The sequence below is a fragment of the Pangasianodon hypophthalmus genome, chromosome 20, assembly GCF_027358585.1.
Source record: "Pangasianodon hypophthalmus isolate fPanHyp1 chromosome 20, fPanHyp1.pri, whole genome shotgun sequence".
Lineage (NCBI taxonomy): Eukaryota > Metazoa > Chordata > Actinopteri > Siluriformes > Pangasiidae > Pangasianodon > Pangasianodon hypophthalmus.
Window position 1 is genome coordinate 5,533,831 of NC_069729.1, and position 21,601 is coordinate 5,555,431.

The 21,601-nt window shown below is 41.1% G+C and overlaps 1 protein-coding gene and 1 long non-coding RNA gene across 4 annotated transcripts in view; one reads left to right on the forward strand and one right to left on the reverse strand.

Annotated features, from left to right (window-relative positions):
• Positions 1-817: 817 nt before the first annotated feature.
• On the forward strand, positions 818-11,422 carry LOC128317113 (uncharacterized). The gene is made up of 3 exons (XR_008300621.1): positions 818-1,598; positions 10,032-10,144; positions 10,903-11,422. It is a non-coding gene; the product is annotated as an uncharacterized LOC128317113 (long non-coding RNA).
• cdh4 (cadherin 4, type 1, R-cadherin (retinal)) overlaps positions 11,341-21,601 on the reverse strand; it is a 397,112-nt gene continuing 386,851 nt past the window's right edge. For 2 of the 3 annotated variants that reach the window (XM_026935538.3, XM_026935539.3), the window contains 6 exons: positions 19,980-20,122; positions 18,081-18,317; positions 17,006-17,239; positions 16,410-16,549; positions 15,841-16,005; positions 11,341-12,224 (listed from right to left, as the gene is read on the reverse strand). In XM_026935538.3, coding sequence (XP_026791339.3) covers positions 12,021-12,224; positions 15,841-16,005; positions 16,410-16,549; positions 17,006-17,239; positions 18,081-18,317; positions 19,980-20,122 — 1,123 coding nt within the window. In that variant the 3' untranslated portion in view covers positions 11,341-12,020. Of the gene's footprint in view, positions 12,225-15,821; positions 16,006-16,409; positions 16,550-17,005; positions 17,240-18,080; positions 18,318-19,979; positions 20,123-21,601 lie in introns of all 3 variants that reach the window. The other variant, XM_053227230.1, reaches the window with a different exon arrangement.

The following is a 21,601-nucleotide window of genomic DNA, read 5'->3' on the forward strand; positions in this document are numbered from 1 at the left end:
ATTCAAGCTGCAAGCTGTACAGGTAGTAAAAAATGAAAAATTCTGCTAGTAAAAGAAATTGGAAAGCAGTTCGAAATCCAGGTCAAAAATATTCAGGTATTTAAAAAATAGGTGAAAAATTCAGGCAGTAAAAAAAAACAGACAAAAAAATTCAAGCACTTGAAAATTAAGGTTAAAATTTTCAGGTAAAAAAAATTAAATCAGTCAAAAATTCAAGGAGTGAATAATCCGGGTTGAGTCATTCAGATAATTCAGAGAAACCAGGGACACTCAGAGGGACACTCAGAGGAATTACTCAGTTGGACACTCAGAGGAATTACTGAGAGGGACACTCAGTAGAATTACTGAGAGGGACACTCAGAGGAATTACTCAGTTGGACACTCAGTTGGACACTCAGTTGGACACTCAGTTGGACACTCAGAGGAATTACTCATTGGGATACTCAGTAGGACACTCAGTAGAATTACTCAGAGGGACACTCAGTAGAATTACTCAGAGGGACACTCAGAGGAATTACTCAGTTGGACACTCAGAGGGACACTCAGAGGGACAGCCAGACTCTAATCAAACTCAATCCCAACACACCTGTGAGCTCATGCGGAGGGGCTTCATCTGTGTTTTATGGTGATGCATGCCAGGCAGAGGAACTCCCTACTGGGGTTTTCCCCATTTTCTTGATACGAAATCTAATTATTTGCCAGTGTTGGCTGCCATTGTAAGTTATAAGCACGGGTCTGTGTGTGGGAGAGACAGCGCTCTAGCTTGGATCAGCCGAGCAGCAGTTGTTCCGGCAGGCCTCTGGTGGATACCGTAAATCCCTATATGTACGCGCACAGGGGCTTCTCCGGCGGCCATCTGCTAAACGCATGGCTTTATTGGCCGACGAAAAAAATCGGCTATAAATCAAGCGTCTTATTTCTTGTATTTCTCCTTTCTACGAAATCAGGTTAAATTTCTTTGTTAACCGTTATAACAAGAGAGTTGTTACAAGACAGTTTTCTCTGCGAATCCAGACATGCTTTAGCATATGTCAGTCGCAGAAACCACTGTCACTTATATACCGTGTTTTACGGTAACCTCCAGCGCTCCGTGCTGCTGCTCGCTTGCATGATCCAAAGCTAGCGCGCTGTACAGCCCGCGGTCTGAGACTGGCCATGCCAGCAGGTGCTAAACAAGTAACACTGGCATTTAATATGATTTCTTATTTAAAAAAAATGTATCACAAGCAACTTAAAATAGAGGAAACCCCCAGCAGGTAGCTGCTCCGCCAGGCACCTTGCATCGCCATTATACATGAGTAATGAATGAAGCCCGCTGCATGAGCCCACAGGTGTGTGTTGTCATGGAGTTTTATTGGAGCCTGGCTCTCCTGCTGAGTGTCCCGGATGTTGTCGACCAGACACACTCACTCCTTGAATTTCTGACAGGTTGAATTTGGACATTTTTTCTTTCTTCCTCTTCTTTTTCTTTTTTTTTCTTTCTTTCAAGCATTAGGAGTTCAAGTTCAGGTTCTGCTCAATCTGATTTCACTGCATGTATTCCACTCCAAGTCACATATTCAGCAGCACCTTTCATCACCCAGTTTCCTCAAGATGAAGTAAGCTCTCTCTCTCTCTCTCTCTCTCTCTCTCTCTCTCTCTCGTCATTCATAGAGATATTGCCTGAAGGTCAATATTCACTTTAAAAGTGTAGTCCCGTTACTTAAATCCTAAATTATAAATGTCCTCATAGAGCTAATTGTAGAAAACATGGACGCTAGTTAACTACATTTTGTGTTTACTAATTCTTTGGAGAAAAAAAGTCAGTGATGTTACTCATTTAAGAGCAAAATGCAGCCATTATTAACAAAGAAAGTTTTATACAAATGTTTATATGAAATTGTTGCCTGATATGGTTTAACCTATTTTTAATTGGTTAAGCGTTAGAAAGGGCTAAATGGCAGCCCAGTCATGGAGTCACACAAAATGAGAGTTAAAAATAACAGCATATTACTTTTGCTTAAAGTTGGAGAATTAATAGATATTACAGTTTAAGCTTGTGTTTGTCATTGTTCATTAAAAACCGCACAGTTCTCATGCTAACAAGATGGCGGCTCTTCAGGGGGTTCCCAAAATGTCGCTGTACATTGACCATTGCTTCTTGCTATCCTTCTTTCTTTCTTTCTTTCTTTGGTCAGTTTTTACTAGTAGCCATCAGTTTGGAATAACTGGCCATAATATTTCATTGTAAAGTTCATTTTTGGCTGAATCCTGTAATGACAAGGAGAGACAGAAGCTTGCAGTACCTTATTGCTTAGCATTTGAATGAGCCAGGTTTAATCATACTTTTAATGAAAGCAGCAATCTGGAAAGGATTAAAAAAAATGCTTATTGTTTGACGAAGCATTTTAACTTATCTATTGGTTACAATCTGGCGTATTATTGTGTATAGCCCTCTCATCAGTGGCAAGACAAAGTATAGACCAAATTTGCCTTTGTACACCTCCGTTTGGATTTTTTACTCATACTGTGGTGAATGTTGTCCTGTGAATTCATGAGTTTTGTGATTCATTAGCAAACAGATGGGCTGGCCTGTTTTGTAAATATGTAAATAGTTTGTCTGTTGTGAATAGAATAGTCTTTCTCCATACTTTGGCCTTTCCATCATAATCTCGGTTCCACAACTTTTGTGGCTCATCTCTGTATTTCTTTGCGAATTCCAATCTGGACTGATGAGTGGTTTGCATCTTGTGGTGTGGCCTCTATATGTCTGCTCTCGAAGTCTTCTTCGAAAGGTAGATTGAGATACCTTCACCCCTGCCCTGTGGAAGTTGTTGTTGATGTCACTGACTGTTGTTTTTGGGTTTTTCTTCACAGCTCTCACAATGTTTGTCATCAGCTGCTGCTGTTTTCTTTGGCCGACCGGTTCGATGACTGGCTGTTGGTACACCAGTGGTGTCTTTATTTTTCATGACATTTCAGATTGTTGTATTGGCTATGGCTCTGATCGAGTTTCCCTCTTTTCTCAGCTTCAGAATGGCTTGCTTTTCTCCCATAGAAGAGCTCTCTGGTCTTCAAGTTGCTTTATCCTTTCAGTGTTTCCCATAGGATTTTGTGAAACTGTGATGGGTGGACCTCTGACCCTCTAGGGGGGTCTGTGGGCATGCTCCCCTGTAAGAAAATTTTTAAGTTAAATGCGTCAATCTGGTGCACTTTGAGAGCAAAATTAAGAGGCTAGGTCTATGAAGAACTTTGTGCTCTAGTAGTAATTTAATCATAAACACATTGGTTGTATAGATATGAATGGTGATGACATGATCATCCAGCCTAAATGTTTTCAGTACTAAAGAATTGGCCTTGCTGTTCCAATACTTTGGGAGGGGACTGTAGTTTGACTCTGTTTTGTAAATATGTAAATAGTTTGACTACATTTTGTAAATACGTAAATTAATTTGTGATGCTGTTACCAAATACGGCGTGACTTTCGACTTCTTTTAATAAATGTTATAATCTGTTATCTTCTACTCTGATATTCTAAAATTCTAGTCTATTCTGTTAGTCTAAGTGTCTTCTTTCTAAGAACCAAAAATTCTCTTCACATTTTGGTATCCATTTGGTGCATTTGTAAATTAGCGTATGATGTCATATGGCGACGTGTAGCGACTTTTTGAGCATGCTTTAACTACTTTCCCCTGTTAAGACTTGGCATCACTGCATATGCCATCTCCTTCAGAAATAACGTATGATCTTTTCTCACTGATACACAATTTTTAATATGCTAATTTCCTTTATTTTATAAAAAATAAACATTAATGAAGCATGTCAGCTAATTATCTGTATAACAAAGCAGTGGATGCATAAAGAAAATATCATTGAAGAGGAACAGATTTTTGGTCTGGTTACAAGCCAAGACACAGAGACAAATATTGAATTTTTGTCTCAGATGTTGTGCTAACAGCCACATTCTGCTTAGGTGGATGACAGCCAAAAGAAAGAGCCATGCTGTGAAGAAATCAGTTTTTTCTTCTAACTTGAGACTAAACATGAACTTTGGAGCACGGTTTCATCAAACATACATTACAAATAAACAAATCTGCTCAGCTCAGTGTGTTGAATTAATTGACGAGAGTAAACAAAATGCACGATTGAGTTCTAGAGGTTGTCTTTCCTATGCCAATCACGAGCGAGCTGCAAACTGGTGGTTAAAGTTTCAAAACAGGAAAGACGGAAAAGGTGTAATCACACGCAACGTGTGTGCAAAATACACTTTGCACCTTCGTGGTTGTTATTTTGGTTTAATGGAATGTCCTGCTTTCTGTGAGAAAGGGGCCATTAACAGACTGAACGCGCACGGAAGATGAATTACAGTCTGCTATTCATTTTAGACTCATCCATACTTCAAATGGAGAAAATGCCGCCTCGACATGGTGTATGTGTGAGATCAAAAGCAGGAGCGGTAAATGAGTCGATCCCGCATCGCCTCTGTCAGTAATTGATGGAAGCTTGTTTGTAAGGATACGTAATGGTGCCAGATTGTGTGTATGTCCTGTCAATTATTTTTGACTAATGAGGAAACCATGGCTGTGCCAATCAATGTGTTTATATTCCATGGTGTCACGGTTGCAGCCTGTGAGCTAGTTTAGGAGAAGGACACTGTATTACTAGCTTAGCAGATTCATATTCTAGTAATAGGGGAGAGCTGGTACAGTTGTACCATTTTTCATCGCCCAGTCTTTGTCCAGTCGTCAACTGCCCAGTTTTGGTGAGCCTGTATCCAGTGTAGCCACAGATTCCTGTTCTTGGCTGACAAGAGGTGACCCCACTGTGGTTTCTGGCCCTCATGATTTGATGCGTTGTATGTTCTGCTCACCACGGTTGTAAAGAGTGGTTATTTGAGTTACCGTAGCCTTCCTGTTAGCTCAAACCAGTCTGGCCATTCTCCTCTGACCTCTCTCAACAGCAGTGCATTTCCATCCATAGAACTGCATTTCACTGGATCCACTGCAACTGGGATAAGTGGCTGCTAAAGATGAACGAAATAACACTATCAGAGTTCAAGAACTCCCCTGACTAATAAGTGAATTTGAGTAAACTGTTTTTTTAGTACAGGAAATGTGTTAAAATCCTTACCCTTGGTAATCACACATGCACTATGGATGTCTGGAAAAAAATTCTGGAAGATGTCATTAGGATAGAAATTTTAGTTTAGTTCGATTTGTCTACATTTCATCATATTGGATTGCTTGTGGTCTGAAGTCTGCTCAGGGAGCAGCTGATTGCCCTCAATTGCTAATAAACGTAGCGTGTGTCAACTCAGCAGATACAACTTTTCCAGCCCTGCATTAAGTTCCTGCATTCCGTGACTAACGAAACACTTGGGATTAAGTTAAGTCTGTCGCGTTAAGACAACAAACTCAGTGCTACATTTTAAAAATGTTGACAGCAGCAAGATGATGTCATCAAAAATAGGTTTTCTGCTGATGCATGCCAGAAACATGATGTGGAGAAATGGAGGGGTCGATGAACTTTTCTCCTCTGAGACCTACATACAACGGACAGGACTATAGATTTGAGCTCAGCTTATTTCGAGTTCCTGTTTCAGAAATGCATGACGTTTCATGTCTTGGTGTAATCTTGCTGAAGCTAATATTAATGACATATTGGAGTAGCCTGTAATTAGACAATGATTTAGTAAACTCTGCTAAATGCTAAATCATCTGTAGAAATTTACATACAGATTATAAAAAAAATGTTTATGCTGCAAGTCACCTTACAGGCGAATCATTCTTAATTAAGCAGGATGCCAATTAGTGTCTTTTGTATTGATTTATGATGTGTTACATGCAGCTAGTACGCTTAATTGTTGACATTCGTTCAGTCATGTTCATTTATGAAGAAGTCGCCGCCATCCTAGTGTACAGTGTCCCCAGTTTTCTTTCCAATCCTACCTCATTTTCCCGTTAAGCAGAAAAAGTGCCTAGAATCCATTATTATTATATGCTTTGTGTTCCTGATGGTAAAAGCTTTAAAGTGCATGCTAATGTGGTATTTTTTTTACACTGAAATATCAGGGCAAATGCAAATTAGGTTTTTTTGATGCCCCCTCCAACAAAAAGCTCAAGATAGCCTGCACATGATGCTTGGTCAGCAAAGCTCGGCCAGCAAAGCTCGGCCTGGCACCAACAAATGCAAGCTGTGTCAGCACGCTGACTTTATCAGCACTGCAAACATTCAATTATACCCACACGCTCGCGCACACAGTCCGAGTCATTCTCAAATTAGATTGTTCCGCCTGATGGGCGCAGAGATTTGGTCCCTAATTTAGGGGGAAATGAAAAGAGCATGGCCCGCACGGCTGAAAAGGCAAACTTTATTTATAACGTACACACTGCTGGCCCCCGGCCATGCATTAAGCACTTGCTTAAAAAGAGCAGGTCATCAGCAGGGCCTTAATGCCTTTTGCACCAAAGGATGCTAGGATACTAAGTCTGTTAGAATGAAACAAATGACCTTTTTGAAGTACCGTTTGTATAACGGCATCACATCCTTTCTGGTTTTGTTCCTTGTTCTAGTGTAAATAAGAAATGACGTCAGTATTGCTGCTTGTCTCCTCTCACACCCACCTTACCGAATATCAGGCTACACGTTTTAACCTTCCTGTTTCTTCTCATAAAACAGGGTATTAAACAGAGAAATAATTGATTGACTTGAAGGCAGAGAATGCTGTCATAGTTGTTGGTCCTTCAATAGTGTAACACCAGAGAGGACAGTCTTGATACAGGACTCTTGCAGAATTCCAAGGTCTGCTGGGTACAGCACCATTAAATCATTGTCAAACAAAACAAACCTAAAACTTTGACAATGAACAGACCCAAATTTTACTATACATTTGGACAGTTCATTAAGGAATAAAAGACTTGGGGTTGTGCTGGAAAATAATCCACGGTGGGGTGGTGTGATGCGGCCCAGTGCAAAGCAGTGCTTTACAAATTCATGTTATGGCCAGTATGGACTTACTAAGCCTTTCTCCTTCTCCAAAGTGACAAGGCTAAATAAAAGCGACTATGACTACTAGTCTCCAACATACAGCATTTCCTGCATAGCTCATTCATGAGTGTGTTTAATATGGATAACCTATCATATTTATTACACTGCATAAACTAGATAAAAGTAAATTAATTTCAGTGACTTGAGTGAAATTGTTGCCAGGTAACTTTTGCTAGCTAGCTACCGTTATTTTAGCCCAACAAAACCAAAACTACAAACAGCAGTTTTTCCTAAAAAGGCTAAAACACTTAATCAAGAAATAACATCACCGTAGTCAGAAAAATATTTATAATGGTTAGCAACGTTAGCTACTGTATCTAGTGGTGCGCACGACGACAGCAGCGTCTTCTCGTCTAACTTTTCACAGCCGAGAGCAATTTATTCTTTTTTTTAAATTGTCTTTGCAGAGGAAGTGGGCTACGATGAGAAAATGTTTGTCCAGTTAACTAGAATTTGTTGAATCGACTAGTTTGACTAGTTTGTTATATTTTGAATAAAAGGATGAAATATTTGGGTATCATGTCATTGACCTCGTCTTGGTTCTCATCAGCAAAATGAACACTGCCGAATTTGCAAAATGAAAGTACACCTTTAAGCTCCTTCCTGCATTTACTACAGGGAACCGTTTTCCCTCCTCTGGTCTGCAGCCCACAGTTCCTCTACAGGGCCTTCATCATGGCTGGCAAGCCTGCTGCTTTAATGATGACGAATGCGCACAGAGAGAAGCATGCCTTCATGTGCTCGGGTCATGCAGCCCATCTCAGCACATTTTAATTACGGGGGGGATGAAAGTCATGAAATATTCCACAGCAGTGGGTTAAAGATGTGTCACCAGTGGAACGAGTGGGTGGCTGGATCCCTGTAGGTTTTAAGTGTGTGTAGCCATAGGAGGTGCTTTATAACTTTTATATGAAGGCAGCAGGCATATACTGTACATTTTATTTAATGTTATTAGGCCTGTCACGATAATTACGTTATCGACTTATCGTACGATATATGGACATGACCTCAATTATTTTTGCTGACCTCAGTATTGCCCATTGTTTTTACATGTGTGTCTGTATGCATAAGAATGAATGTTACCAACATTTTAGCCATTCATGCTGCTCCTGTCCTCTAGTCTGCTCTAGGGCTGTCAAATTAAAATTTGAACTTAGAATATTTGTGGAATTTGAGATAAAATTGCACATTTGATTGCAAAAACTGCATTTAAGGCGTATAGCAAGCACTAGCACCGCTTTTAATTAAAACATACTGTTGAAAAAGTGACACGCAAGATGATGCACTAACAATGTTTTTTGAAGAAGAAACGTTTAGAAAGAATAGTTCTAGTGTTTCAAAAAAAAAAAAAAAAAACAGTCATAGTGAATAATGTAGGGGATTGACCCGCTTAAGCCGAATGAGCTGACATATACACAACATAAATGTAAAATTACAACTTGCTTCTGCACAAAATAACACAAATGCACAAGTGAACCTGAACTTAAGTAACTCGCTAGGTAGAATGGTAAGTCGCGTTGTGAGTACGCTCTTTCCGTAACAACGCACTAAAACACGGACAATGAATAACTAAAGCATATAGAATTCACAATACTGTTTTACGATAGTGTACTCATTATAATGTTATTTCAGGAGATCGGGTTTTCACATGGTTTTTTTGATGTATATTTAAGTTAATATATAATATGTGTGAATATTTGGTTTAATTTTTGCATTCTCTCATCAGCTAAAATGCTCTTGACTAATATTCGATGCCATTTTAGTCAGAGTAAAATTGACTAAAATGTTCTAACCAGTGATTTCCTAACCAACATTTGTGTCTATCATCATTTGAGACCCTAACCTGCTCTGGTTTACTGCTTAGCTTAACATTTTGTTAAATTATTCCTGACACACTTGCACTGGTACACTGGGATAGGGTTAACCATGGTGGTTTGGGCGGCATGACTGTTAGTCTCTTTCTGGAAATATTTTTGACCACAGGGATTATGCACCCCTTCTGTAGGCAATGATGCAAGACTCAACAATGGCCAATATCTAAATTAGCATCAAAGCCGTCTAAATGCCTGCTATCTTCAAATCCAGCAGTTTAGGAACAAAGGACCATATTCACAAATGAGTTTACTGTGTGCACTGAGGAGTTATGTGAGTAGGTGGGAGTTTTCCCAACCAACAGAGGTGTGTGTCAGTTATGCACGATTCTGACTTTGAACTTAATAATACTCAAGCAGATCAACTTAAGTCCATTGCAACTGTCTGATAGTTTGATGTAACCACAATAGGTCACACAAATTTATGTTTTCGGCTGTAAATACACTAAAGAAAACTACAGAATGGCAGTTGTGGTCAATATTAATTTATTAATTGTATCATCCCTGTAAAGTCCATGATACTGGAGACACTACTTATCTCAAGGAAATTTTTTATATATAAATTTTTGGTCATTATGAACAACTTTTACTTAAAGTGAGTCATAAGTCTGGCAGATACATGCTTGGTCAGATTATCATTCAAACCGTGGGTGAATTATTATTAAAAGCGAATTAAAATTTCATGACCTCAGTTTGGTATCATGAATCTGTATTAAGATGGCTGAACAATTAACTGCTGGCGTACAATATAAAAAATATTTTTGGTGGCCTGATGAGTCTTGTGCTGCAACTGTATTTTTCACCCATATCTAAGCTTCACACTTTCTGCCGCTGTACTTGTAGTTCATTGTGGAAAAGCAAAGAATGTGCTATTTATAACTAAATAATGAGGGTGAATGCCATATTGTTAAACTAAACCAAATTTACAGTGATTATGATAACTAGGACTATTAAAACAACAGTATATTGGCAATATACTAGAATCATATTAAATGTTTTTCACTGCTTTCTTGATCATCTGATTTATATAAACATCTTTCTTTTTATTTGTTTATATTTAAAATTGCCTTTTGGTTTTGTGTTCCATCAAAGAGAAAACAATCTGCTTATTCAGTACACATTTTCTATCCCCAGTTTTTTTTAGGCTTAAAGGAAATTGCTTGTGTTTAAAGGCAGCGGTCTGAATGCTATTGAAAACCTCGTCTCAAGAAACATCTGGTGACCTCAGAAGTGTGAACTACACACAGGTAATTTTAATATTTTGAATATGCCGCTCAGAAAATCGACTTAATCACCTACATAAGCTGACTCTGATCATAGATAACTTTCCTTACATAATTATCTGTGTATCTTTTGATATTAAGTCGTCTAATCTGAATACGCCTCAAAGAATGTTGGAGTTTTGCTTAATCACAATATATTTCTACTGCACAGCACTAGAACTTCTAGTTCTTCAGGTCAGTAATAGCTGCCTTTGTGTTCACTTAAAATAAGGGTAAAGACAGGAAGGACATTATTTGTAGAGTACAACACTAGGCAACAACTTTTATTTAAAAAAAAAAAAAAAAAGATGTCTATTTTCTAAAGCACAAATCTGGTATTGGTTTAGGTGAATGAGCAAGTAACTCAAACACACAACATTAGAAGCAGGGGCGATTGATTGGAAACACTGCTCACTTATATCATAGCTCATATAAAATCTAAAATTTTAACTAATAAGGAACATATGAAAAAACAGAGAGAATGTAGACTGCTAAAAGCAAAACGGCAAACGTGCGTACACACCCACACACACAATCACATACTCAACCACTGGGGCAAAAAATTCTCATTTAGCCCTGCAAGGACCTCGAGAGCAGCAAATGTTTGGGTAATACTTCCAAAAGATATGTATTTACAGCATTTCTTCAAGTCATGTCTTTTATTTTTTTAAAACTATACAGGTTATACTTGTTCTGTATATCGTATGTTCTTTGCCAACTACTTTTCACATTCTGACCACAAGGAACAAGTGCGGCTGGTTAGAGACACCGCTCGAGAGATATCATGCATGTACAAGTCCGATCAACCTATAAACCTTGACAAGGGGAATGTTCGAGACGAATAAAGCGCTCCTCCCGTGATGCAGTCCTTTAAGCACAGATGCCACTTTGGCCGGCAGTCTCAGTCTGACCAGCTCGGACTGAGACGAATTAGAAAGCAGCGCAAAAACAAGGCAGGCAAGTGTCTGAGCAAAAAGGCATTCTACATTATTTTTTCTCTCTTTTTTTTTTTCTTAAGTTTTTTTTTTTTTTTTTTTTTTTTTTTTGGTTCTTTGGGGGGGAAAAAGTTCACAAAAGCTGTCACTTTATCACCTTTAGCTGTTGCCTGGTAAATTGTTTGGTCTTGTAATTATGACCAGAAAGTTAAACGTCTAAACAGAGTTACCAAAGTCCTATGTCAGTTCCCCAAACATTAGACGTGCCCGCCCCCTTTTTTTTTTTTTTTTTTAAAGCACACCTGCTAACAGAAGAAAGTGTCTTTCATCTCCATGGTCAAGTTTTTTTTTTCCTGCACCATTAATAGAGGATGAGTATATGTGGAGGAGAGGGACCGAGGGAACGAGGGAGTGTACCGCTGCAACGAAAATGGGCTTAAAACAGCAGCTGACCCTGAGGAGTCTCTGGTACAAAAAACACCACAAAAAGGCACTTGAGCAATGACAGTGCTTATCAAATAAAATTCAAGTCGAGAGAGTGGATAAATTTGTCCTGCTCTCTTAAGAGCTGAAATGACACAGACAAAGAAAGAGCGCAGACCTTGTTTTCTGTTTCAGAGCTCATGAAGTATTTAGTCTCTCATACCAGGGCTGTCGCAATTCTCCAGACAGCCAAAGCAAAACTCACAACGATGAACTTGCCAGCGCAGAGGGAAAAAAATGACAGAGAAACACACTCGCAGAAAGCAGCAATGGTCCCTTTTTTTTTTTTTGGAAAAAAAAAAAAAAAACTCCCTCCGCATTACAGAGTGTCTTGTGCAGGAATGCTCAGGCTCCTATGGCTCTTCGGTGAAACGAACCGAGATGCTGACTTGCTCCTGCGGGCTCCTCCCCTTGGCCCCTCTCTCATCCCTGGAGCTCCACCCTCAGTCGTCCCCACCGCCATAGAGGTCGGCCAGTTTTTTAAAGCGCGGCCCCCAGTCGTTGAGGTAGTCGTAGTCTTGCTCTTCTGAACTGGACGAGTCGAGCGAGCTGACTGAGCCGGCTGTTGAGCCGCTGCCCTCATAATCAAACACGAGCAGAGAGTCGTATGGTGGAGCCGTCGGGTCATTATCTGCTGCTCGCAGCCCCTGAAGAGGGAAAAAGGAAATATTGGCCAAGAATAATTCTATAGACATGTCTTGAAAATAGAGCTACATATTTGATATTTCTACAACATGGCTTGGCACTACAATAGGAAATTGCTATTCACACCATGCTTCTTGTCTTATCGTATAATCCACTTCACTCTGATTGTTTTCTAAATATGATGAGATCCTCTAGCTGCTGTTTGAGCAGTCTGAGCTGCGGATTTTCAAGCGACATTAGCCAAATCCTCTTACCGAAATATTTATTTAAAGATTAGACATGAATACATCCATCACCAAACATCACTTGAGAAATTAAAAAGTAGACATTGCTTTGCCTGCTAAAGTTGAATTCTATCTGCTGTACAAGATTTTATCTATCAGAAGCTCAGAAATCCTGTAGGCCAGACACTTTTGAGAGGCCAACAACAGGGTTTTTATATTAGTGTAGACATAGGAGAGAACATCAAGTCTCAGTTACTTTTGGGAAAAACAAAATTAATTCAGATATCTGTTCTTGGCCTTTTATACTACCCACACCATCACAATCATTTATCCACATTATACTGCCATCCATCTACAGTACTGTCATCATCCATCTGTTTAACCATCCAGACATCCATCGGTCCCTTCCATCCATCCTACCCCATAATATAATCATTTATCCACCCTATACTGCCAAACATTCATCAGTTTCACCCCATAATATGATTTATCTACACTTCACTGCCATCCATCTATCCATCCATCCCAGCATCCATTCATGAGCACAAACATCGGCTGATGCCTCTGGACCCATCTTCAGTGACGTTCCTGGAATCATTGTGTGTTCCGGGTTCTTCAGCATCATACACCCTCCCCTTCAGGTAGCTGATCAGACCTCAGCTTGTGTCCAGATGGCAGTTTAGCTACTTTGCCCCATGGTTCTCCTCTTTTGAGCCATAGACATCTAGAGATTTTCTCTGCCTCATTGGTGGTGTCACGGAGGGCTTTTCTCCTCCTCTGTCCTTCAGTGCCCAATGTGCTGAACACTCTGGCCAGAGATCCTTGTCCGCCAGTTGCCTTGTGGGCAATCGCTAACAAGCCTCTCATAGGCCTTCTCTAACCGATCTTCCCAGGGGACTGTTAGTTCCAGCATGATGACTTGCCTGGTGGATTCAGACACAAGGAGGATGTCTGGCCTCAAGTTGGTGCCGAAAGAATGTTCGGTGTTTCTCCAGGAACACCAACAGCTGCCAGTCCCTTGCGGAGGCAAAATTTCCTGCAGATGTACTTGCAGTGGTAACTGGCTGTTCCCCAGCTCTGACAAAGGCAGTGGCCTGTTTTAAGGAATGGGACCACTTGATCCACTCGACTCCTGTGCTGATGGTTTTTGCAATGACAATTAGGACTTGGTTGTGCTGCCAGCGGTATCTCCCATTCCCTTCTGCCTTGGTACAGCAGCTCAGGATGTAGAAGATGTACATTGTACAGCTAGTCACTTCCTACTGGTCATCACCTTGATTCTGGCTTTGGCCACTGCAGCACTTTCCTTGTTCTTATTACCTTGAACTCCTCTTCCAATGAACTGAAAGGCAGTTGCAGCTTGTTGTGACCGTATAGTGTGATGCAGGCTCCTAGACAGATCCAGCCACCTTCTGAGGTAAGAGCCAACATTCCTCTCAAGGCTTCTACAGTTGAAATTGTCACTTTATACACCAGGAGTGGCTAAAGGATTCTGGGCAGAATGCCATGCTGGTAAAGCCAGGCTTTAAATTTTCCTGATAATCCTGACCGGGCCACTGCTCTTAGCCAGCCCTCCAGGTCCGTGGAGGCTGCATCCCTCAGGATGCTGGCAAACACCTTGATGAGGCTCTCGACTGGCTTCTCTGTGATGGTAGGGATGACGGCTCCTGCAGTGCTGAAGCAGAACCAGTCGACCACCTTTTCCCCTCTTCAGCACCAGTGATATGGATTTGCCTGGTTGACCCTCATACGGGACCACTTCAGCCTCTCGAGTCCCTGTAGAATCCACCTGCAGCCTGATACTGACTCTGTGGTGACTGTTAGATTGTCCTTGAGCACCCTGATGGGAGGCTTGTACTCAGTGGTCTTGGGCCATTGGCACTCGGGCTGTGCTGAGTTACCACGCCTGTGTGTTCCAGATACCCTGGCATACCTGAGTACCCCCTATCTGGAATGAAGTGTCGGTGAAGGCGTTTGTGAGGAAAGTGCTGAGCCGGTTGGAAACTATGCAGAAGATCTTGGGTTAGACGCTCAACAGGGAGATGATATGGAAATGATCAAACCATTTGGAGTTCTCCTCCCTTCTGGACAAATCCCCTCTGCTTCACCTTGTAGGTGATACAACTAGGCCCTGAAGCGGCTCTTGATCGAGCTCTGTGGCCAAACCCTCCCACTTCCTTCAGCTGCCGATCTGGCTCGTCAAGCCGAGTGTCTGGCTCAGGAGGGTTAATCAAATTCCTGCACTCCCCCACTCTGGTCTCTCTGTGGGTCACTGAAGGTCACATCCAGGTGATGGTCTATCTCCTAAGAGCACACCAACTTGCACGTCTGCCCCAACAGCTCCTTGGTGAACTTGAAGGGATTGGCTATGAATGCAGGTCACTTCTGGGCCTTCTCCTGACGGCACTTCCTATGCCATTATGCACGGCGGAGCACCAAGATCTTATTTCTCAGGACGCATATTAACTGAGACAGGCCTTTGTGTGCCTCCTCCCCTGCTTGCTTGAACTGGTGCCTGGTGATCTGGGTCTTGAATTCATGCCTGATGTTACGACTCCTCGTCTCCCTTTGGTTGCTGGAGTCACCACGCTTTTCTTGATTGTCAACTAGTCTTTCCTGGTCATCACTGGTGAATTGGGATGTAGATGAGCACAAACATCTGCTGAGGCTTCTGCACATATTTTCAGTGATGTTCCTGGAATCATTGGGTGTTTCTGGACTTTCAACATCATACAGCCTACTCTAGGTGACCCAGCTGAGGCTGATCAGATCTCAGATTGTTGGAGGTTAGCTACTTTGCCCTCATGGTTCTCCTATTTTGAGCCAAAGCCATCTAGAGGCTCCCTTCGCTGCATCGGTGGTGTTGTGGATGGCTCTTCTCTGCCCCTGCAACCAACTGTGATTGGGTAGCACCTTGCCCTTGAGCCGTCTTGTCTGCAGTCACTAACAAGTCCCTCATACGTAGCGAGTTTCCTTTCTTAGGCCTTCTCTAAGCAATCTTCCCAGGGGACTGTTGGTTCCAGCGTGATGACTTGCCGAGTGGATTCAGACAAACGGAGGATGTCTGGCCTCAAGGATCATCCATCTTACTCCATAACAATCATTTATCAACCCTACACTGTCATCCATCCATCTGTTCTCTCATCCATCTTACCCCATAATATAATTTATCCACACTACACTGCCACCCCATCATACAATTTATCCACCCTATACTGTTAACCAATCATCCATCCATCCCAGCAATTCACACATCCTTCTACCACTGTTCTCACAAGGTACTTTTTTCAAGATTCTTTCTAGTACTGTATTTCCATTCTTAATATTCTCGGTAATGAGAGAAACCCATGGCCTGTCTCATGGATCTCGACCTACATCACAAAACTGGACATACATCAGTGATAAATTCTCCGATGTCTTCGGGATGCGGTATGCTGGGTCTTATTGGGTACTGGGTCTCTGGGATGACTGGCCTCTCGTCTACTCTCCTCACTCCCCCTGGCTTGGTCATGATGTGCTCAAGAGTCTCAGGCTGTTGCAGCTGGCTCAGGTCATAGTCCTACAACATGGTTAAAGGTTCTGTAAGCAATGATTTTGCATTTCACTTGTTAATGGTCGTGGCTCACGTCATATCACATTTTTTAGATTTTAAAGCAGCAGACAAGAGGTCCCTTGGCAGAATCAGCATGTATTACAGTGATTATACTTCTGTTACAATAACATTTGTGTTTAATGTTAATAAAAAAAAAAAAAAAAAACATTTTCCTGAAATAAAGGCAGCTGTGAGCCATCATTTCATGCTATTATATTATATTCTCTTCTCTATATACTACCTTTAAATAATTTTTTTTTTACACTTATACAGTTTTAGAGAGAATGGTAGACATTATTATTTTTAAGTTCTTTCTATAGAAATCTTCATGTAAATACAATCATGTGTGTGTGTGTGTGTGTGTGCCTAACCTGATCCTCCTCTCCCCCTCCCTCCTCATCATATTTCAATATGTTGTCCCTAACGTCATCCTCCGGGTCAATGAGAAGAGGCTTGGTCTGTCGCTCCTTCTCTCTGCGCTTCATCCACACCACAAAAAACAGCACCATGCCTGTGGACACACACATTTATCATTTAACAACTGCAAACAAGTAATAGCGGAGGCTATAAAACAGTTTAAATATGTTTTTTCTGTTCAATGGGACACATGGCAGTCATAACTTACAGTACAATTTAAACTCTAATAAATAAGTTTCTCCTCCATCCGTCCATGTACTGCACTGTCATTCAATCCATCCATCCACGATTATCAAAATCAATTAAGTCAATTATTAAATCATTCACCCTACCATATCATCCATCCCTATACTCCACTCATCTATCCACCCTACCCTGTTGTACATCTTTTGATTGTTGGATGTACTGTATGTATGAATGGTGCCGTGGGGTAGATCATGCATCCATCTACATACCAGTCAATCCACCCCACTGTCATTCATCTATCAATCCATCCTTATAGTGATTTATCTACCCTACTCTGACATCCATCCATAATCCCTCCACTCACTGAGCAGGATTATGATACAGATGAGGATGGCGATGATGGCGCCCGTGCCCAGGCTTGCAGATGCCACTGCTCCAAGTGAAGTACAATCTCCATGGTCATCACAGGGACACACCTTCACCCTGATGATGGAGCGGTTAGTTAGGGGAGGGTTGCCCGAGTCTGAGACCAGGATGGGCACACGATACACACCTGCCTCCAGGTATGGGATCCTCAGCCTGAGCTGAGCATATTCACCTGGAGAACAGACACACAAACACCTTAATGGGTGGCTGGATTGAGAAATCACTTGGCTTTTCCTTTTAGTAATTTAATAATGAAGGATTTTTCATGTAATGCCTCAGGTTAGGTGTCACCAATTATATTTATGGTGTTTGGAATTGGAATTATACAGGGATATGTTATTATGCTGAATTAAGTGACGTAGCTATATTGTAATGTTATTGATATAAAAATGTTACAAAATATCAACTGCAACACATCTACTAAAATATGCTATAGTTCTTAAAACAGGCCAAATTCCAGGAAAATTATTCAAGCTTTTTGTCACAACACAGGTCCAGCTAATGTACTTGATTATCTAGACCAAGTTTGAGACTGATCTTAGAACAGCAGTACTTTTGTTCTCACATGATTTCAACATCATTTACAAGATACGCTGACAGTATTTCAATAGGTGTACACTAGGGGTGTAATGCAATAGTGCACCTCCTATGTGATCTGTATTTGTATCTGTTTTGAACACTGCTTATTCGGAATCATGTGTTTGTATTCAGTTTAGTATCCTCAGAGGTATGTCTTTTCTACCTTTATGATTTTTTTTTTTAACCAGGGAAAGTGAGTGCAATGTCCTTTAAAACACATTTAGGTTATTAATTAGAATGTAAAGAATAGTGTGGTACCTTAAATGTGTTTTGAAGTACACTACGTTATTTTTTTTCCATTAAAAAATATGCATACCATTTTAAAAAATGGTACCACCCTAGTGATGTATATTTATCTGGTGACATTATGACTAAGAGCTTTCCATTTTGCTTACTAATAGTACCGAATGTTCCACTTTTAAAAAGTGTCGCACCATTCAGACGTGAGATGGTCCAATTGCGGCGAACAGAGGGAGGGAACGAGGGCAGCTCGAAGACGTATGGCCCGGCATTGGGCTCGGTATCAGCATCCGAAGCCGTGATGTTGATCCTGGAGTTGGGTCGTGACCTCTCGCACAGCTGGGCCTCTCTGGGCACCAGCACTGGTACATTATCATTTACATCTATCAGATAGATCTGCAGAGTGCCTGTTCCTGTGGCAGGAGGAGATCCTGTGTGTGTGGGAGAGAGACAAAGAAAGGGTGATAGCCAGATTTAGAGATTAAAGGTGGACAAGCTTTGGTTTCAAGGTGATAACCTTGCTTTTAGGAGGAGGAGAACATTTGTTAAAAAGGCAGAGGCAAGTGCCATGGCTATCTTGCACATCTCCGGTATCCTTTAGCAGAATGCATCTAACATCACCTTGCAGACTCAAAGACCTTTTCCTATTTCCTTTGATATCACAAAGTCTCAGCCCTGTCATTCATGCTGTATTGGATAATTAATCAACATACTGGTCACAACCTGTAAAATTCTAATTAAAACTTTCATTCATTCACCTTCTGTTACCTGGGAACACTGGACTACACCCTGGATAGGTTGCCACTCCATCAAAGGGCACTATGCACACACACATTCACACCTAGGGGCAATATAGCATAAATATTCTAGCTAAATTGCATCTAGCTTATCCACTTATAGGCATGTTTTTGCCAAGTCGGAGGAATCCCACGCGAACACGTGGAGAACAGGGGACCCTGGAGCTGTGAAGCAGCAACACTACCCTCAAATTTAAACTTGTAGAATAATAACTAGAGGTGGCATACAAATAAACATGATGGGTGGAGAAGAGGAAGTATAAAAATATCAGAGATGCAGATGGAGACAGACAACATGAAAGGGAAATTGAAGCTTAAGGCTGAGAAGAGCGCGACAGCTGAGGTGTTGATGGAGTGCTTTACACCCTGTATCGCTCTTAAAACCTCCCTATGGTGACAAATATGCCAAATGAAACGTTGCATAAATATCTTGCACGCCTTTTTTTTTTTTTTTTTTTTTATCTTTAATGGAGACGTGCTCTTTCAGACGACGTCTCTGCAAAATGACTTTGCTAAAGAAAACAAATGCATCTGTTCCCCATGGCTGAGTCTGACGAGGACAAACAAACACAGGACTTTATAGAAGCCTGCTGCACACTCTCAAATCTACTTCTTCCAACATGAGGGAAATAAGATACAGATCGATTCGGAGAAATGGTCTTGTGCAGATATCAGTCAAATGCTGCCTGCCACCATGCAGTCTTTGGTCAAATTGAGGGGAAAAATGTTTTAAGCCTCACAGAGCGGTAGGTTGTGTGCAATTCACTCCCATGCCGTTGTCTAACAGACTGGTTAACAAAGCTTTCTATTTAGAACATCTGTAAAGACTTGTGGGGGGACAAAACAGCCCGTCTGCAGAATCTGGCCAATTTGTTTGTTTGTTGCAGTTTCATTTTGAAGCATTCACAGCTAGTAGAGTGAAGATTGTTCTCCCTGGTCAGCAGTCTATTCTTTGACTTTACTTTTTCTTTCAGCCTGGAGGAAGGGGACCAATAAAAAGCTACGTCCTGGCTGGTGCCCGCAGAAATGCACTTGCGGGTATGCTGTGATTGCATTTTGTCTACGCTTGAGTTTTGTGTAAGCTTCGCCATGCCGAAGTGGAGCAAATAAAGCCAAAAATCCAATCTCACCAGAAAACTTGTGCTTGCGACTGTTTAGGGGCTTTCAGTTGATTGGTTGTGGAAAGCTTGCCGAAGCCTCACACAGAGAGAAGACATTGTTTTCAGCTGTCAAAAATTGTCCCGTCAAGACAATAATGACACACACACATCCACAAACATGCATACAATGGCTTACCATTATCTACAGCCAGAAAACTCGCTTCATACACGTTATTTTTCACGTAAGGCGATTCCCGGTCCAATATGGCTGTCGTCGTGATCTGGCCATTTGTCCTGTTGATTCTGAGCCAGTTTCCAGGATCGGACAGCTTAGAGTACCTATAATCAAAAATCACATCCGCTTATTATTATTCTCCTCTTCGATTGTCTGCTACAATATGGTGATACCACAAAAGAAATGGTACGCCTATATCATAGTGCTAAAGTACTTCTCTAATATTGCACACATAATATAAAACACCAGATGTATTCCTCATAAAGTGTGTTTTATATCAAAGGTTTCATAGCAGACACTCAGGCCTAGTAGAATAACAGCTGTGAACAGTTTAATATAAGGATCTGCAGCAATGCAGAATTATTCACCCTCAATCAAAGATCAGTGCTGACGTATTATTTTACAGGCTACTGAATAAATTATGCACTGGTACTTCTCAGAGACAGTCACAGCTTGCTAGTGCTATAGCGCCCAAGGTCAGACAGATGTTCACAATTTACGATGGGTGGTGTTTAATATCTGACGAATAGCCAAATAATTAGCTCACTAAAGCATATTTTAGAGCTACTCTTAAATTTATTGTAGTTTGTCCTGCCAAAAAAAAAAAAAAAAAAAATCATGGATTCTACTGGCAAAGGAATGATATCAAAATAAAATTAAATCCTTGAATTGAATTCCATCTTTGTCCTTCGAAGGGAGCTACAAAAGGTATGTAAAAGATGTTGGCCAAATATATTTAGAGAATTAAACACCAGTTGTACCCCAATGGAGAACAAATTGATCAAGTTTCAGGAAAAATGGTCTCATTTACAAATTCCTGCAAAAAATATCTTCAGTCCTTTATCTTCTGCAACCATTTTGTGTTGGTCAGGGTTGTGGTGCATTTGGACCATATCCTGGGAACACTGGCCAGAAGGTTGGAATACACCCTGGATGGGATCGCAGGGCCCCATGCGCTCACACGTACATTCTTACACTCATTCACACCTAATGCATCTACCAGCATGATTTTCAAAGGTGGGAGGAAACCAGAACACCTGGAAGAAACCCATGCAGACAGATTCTTCACAGACAGTAACCTGAGCTCATGCTCGAACCAGGGACCCTGTGAGGTGGCGACACTACCCGCAAATAAAAAAAATGTGTGGAACTCAATTTTTGTATGAAGAGCTAAGGGTACACAATTAGGAGGTTTTTTTAGTGACATTTTTAACATACATGTGGTAGGTCCTTACTTTTCGATTTCTTTTTCAGATGTGATGTATATACATTTTGCTTCAAAGAAAATCCAGTCACGTCCACATGCATGTTTGACTAGGATCAATACTGCAAAGGGCACAATTGATAAAGTGACGAGACACACAGGGAGAATGGGGCTGGGTTCTTGGGACTGGTTCAGCTCATTTCTAAGTGACCTCTCTGCCCTGTTTCATGACAAACCAACACAGTGGGGACCAAGAGGAAGTTGATTAAAAGCAGCTTCGCTTGTTACCCAACTGCAGCTGGCATAGGGGATCACCGCTGGAACAAAAGATGGGCCATTGCATTTGTTGGGAATGTAAAACAAATGAGACAGTATTGCT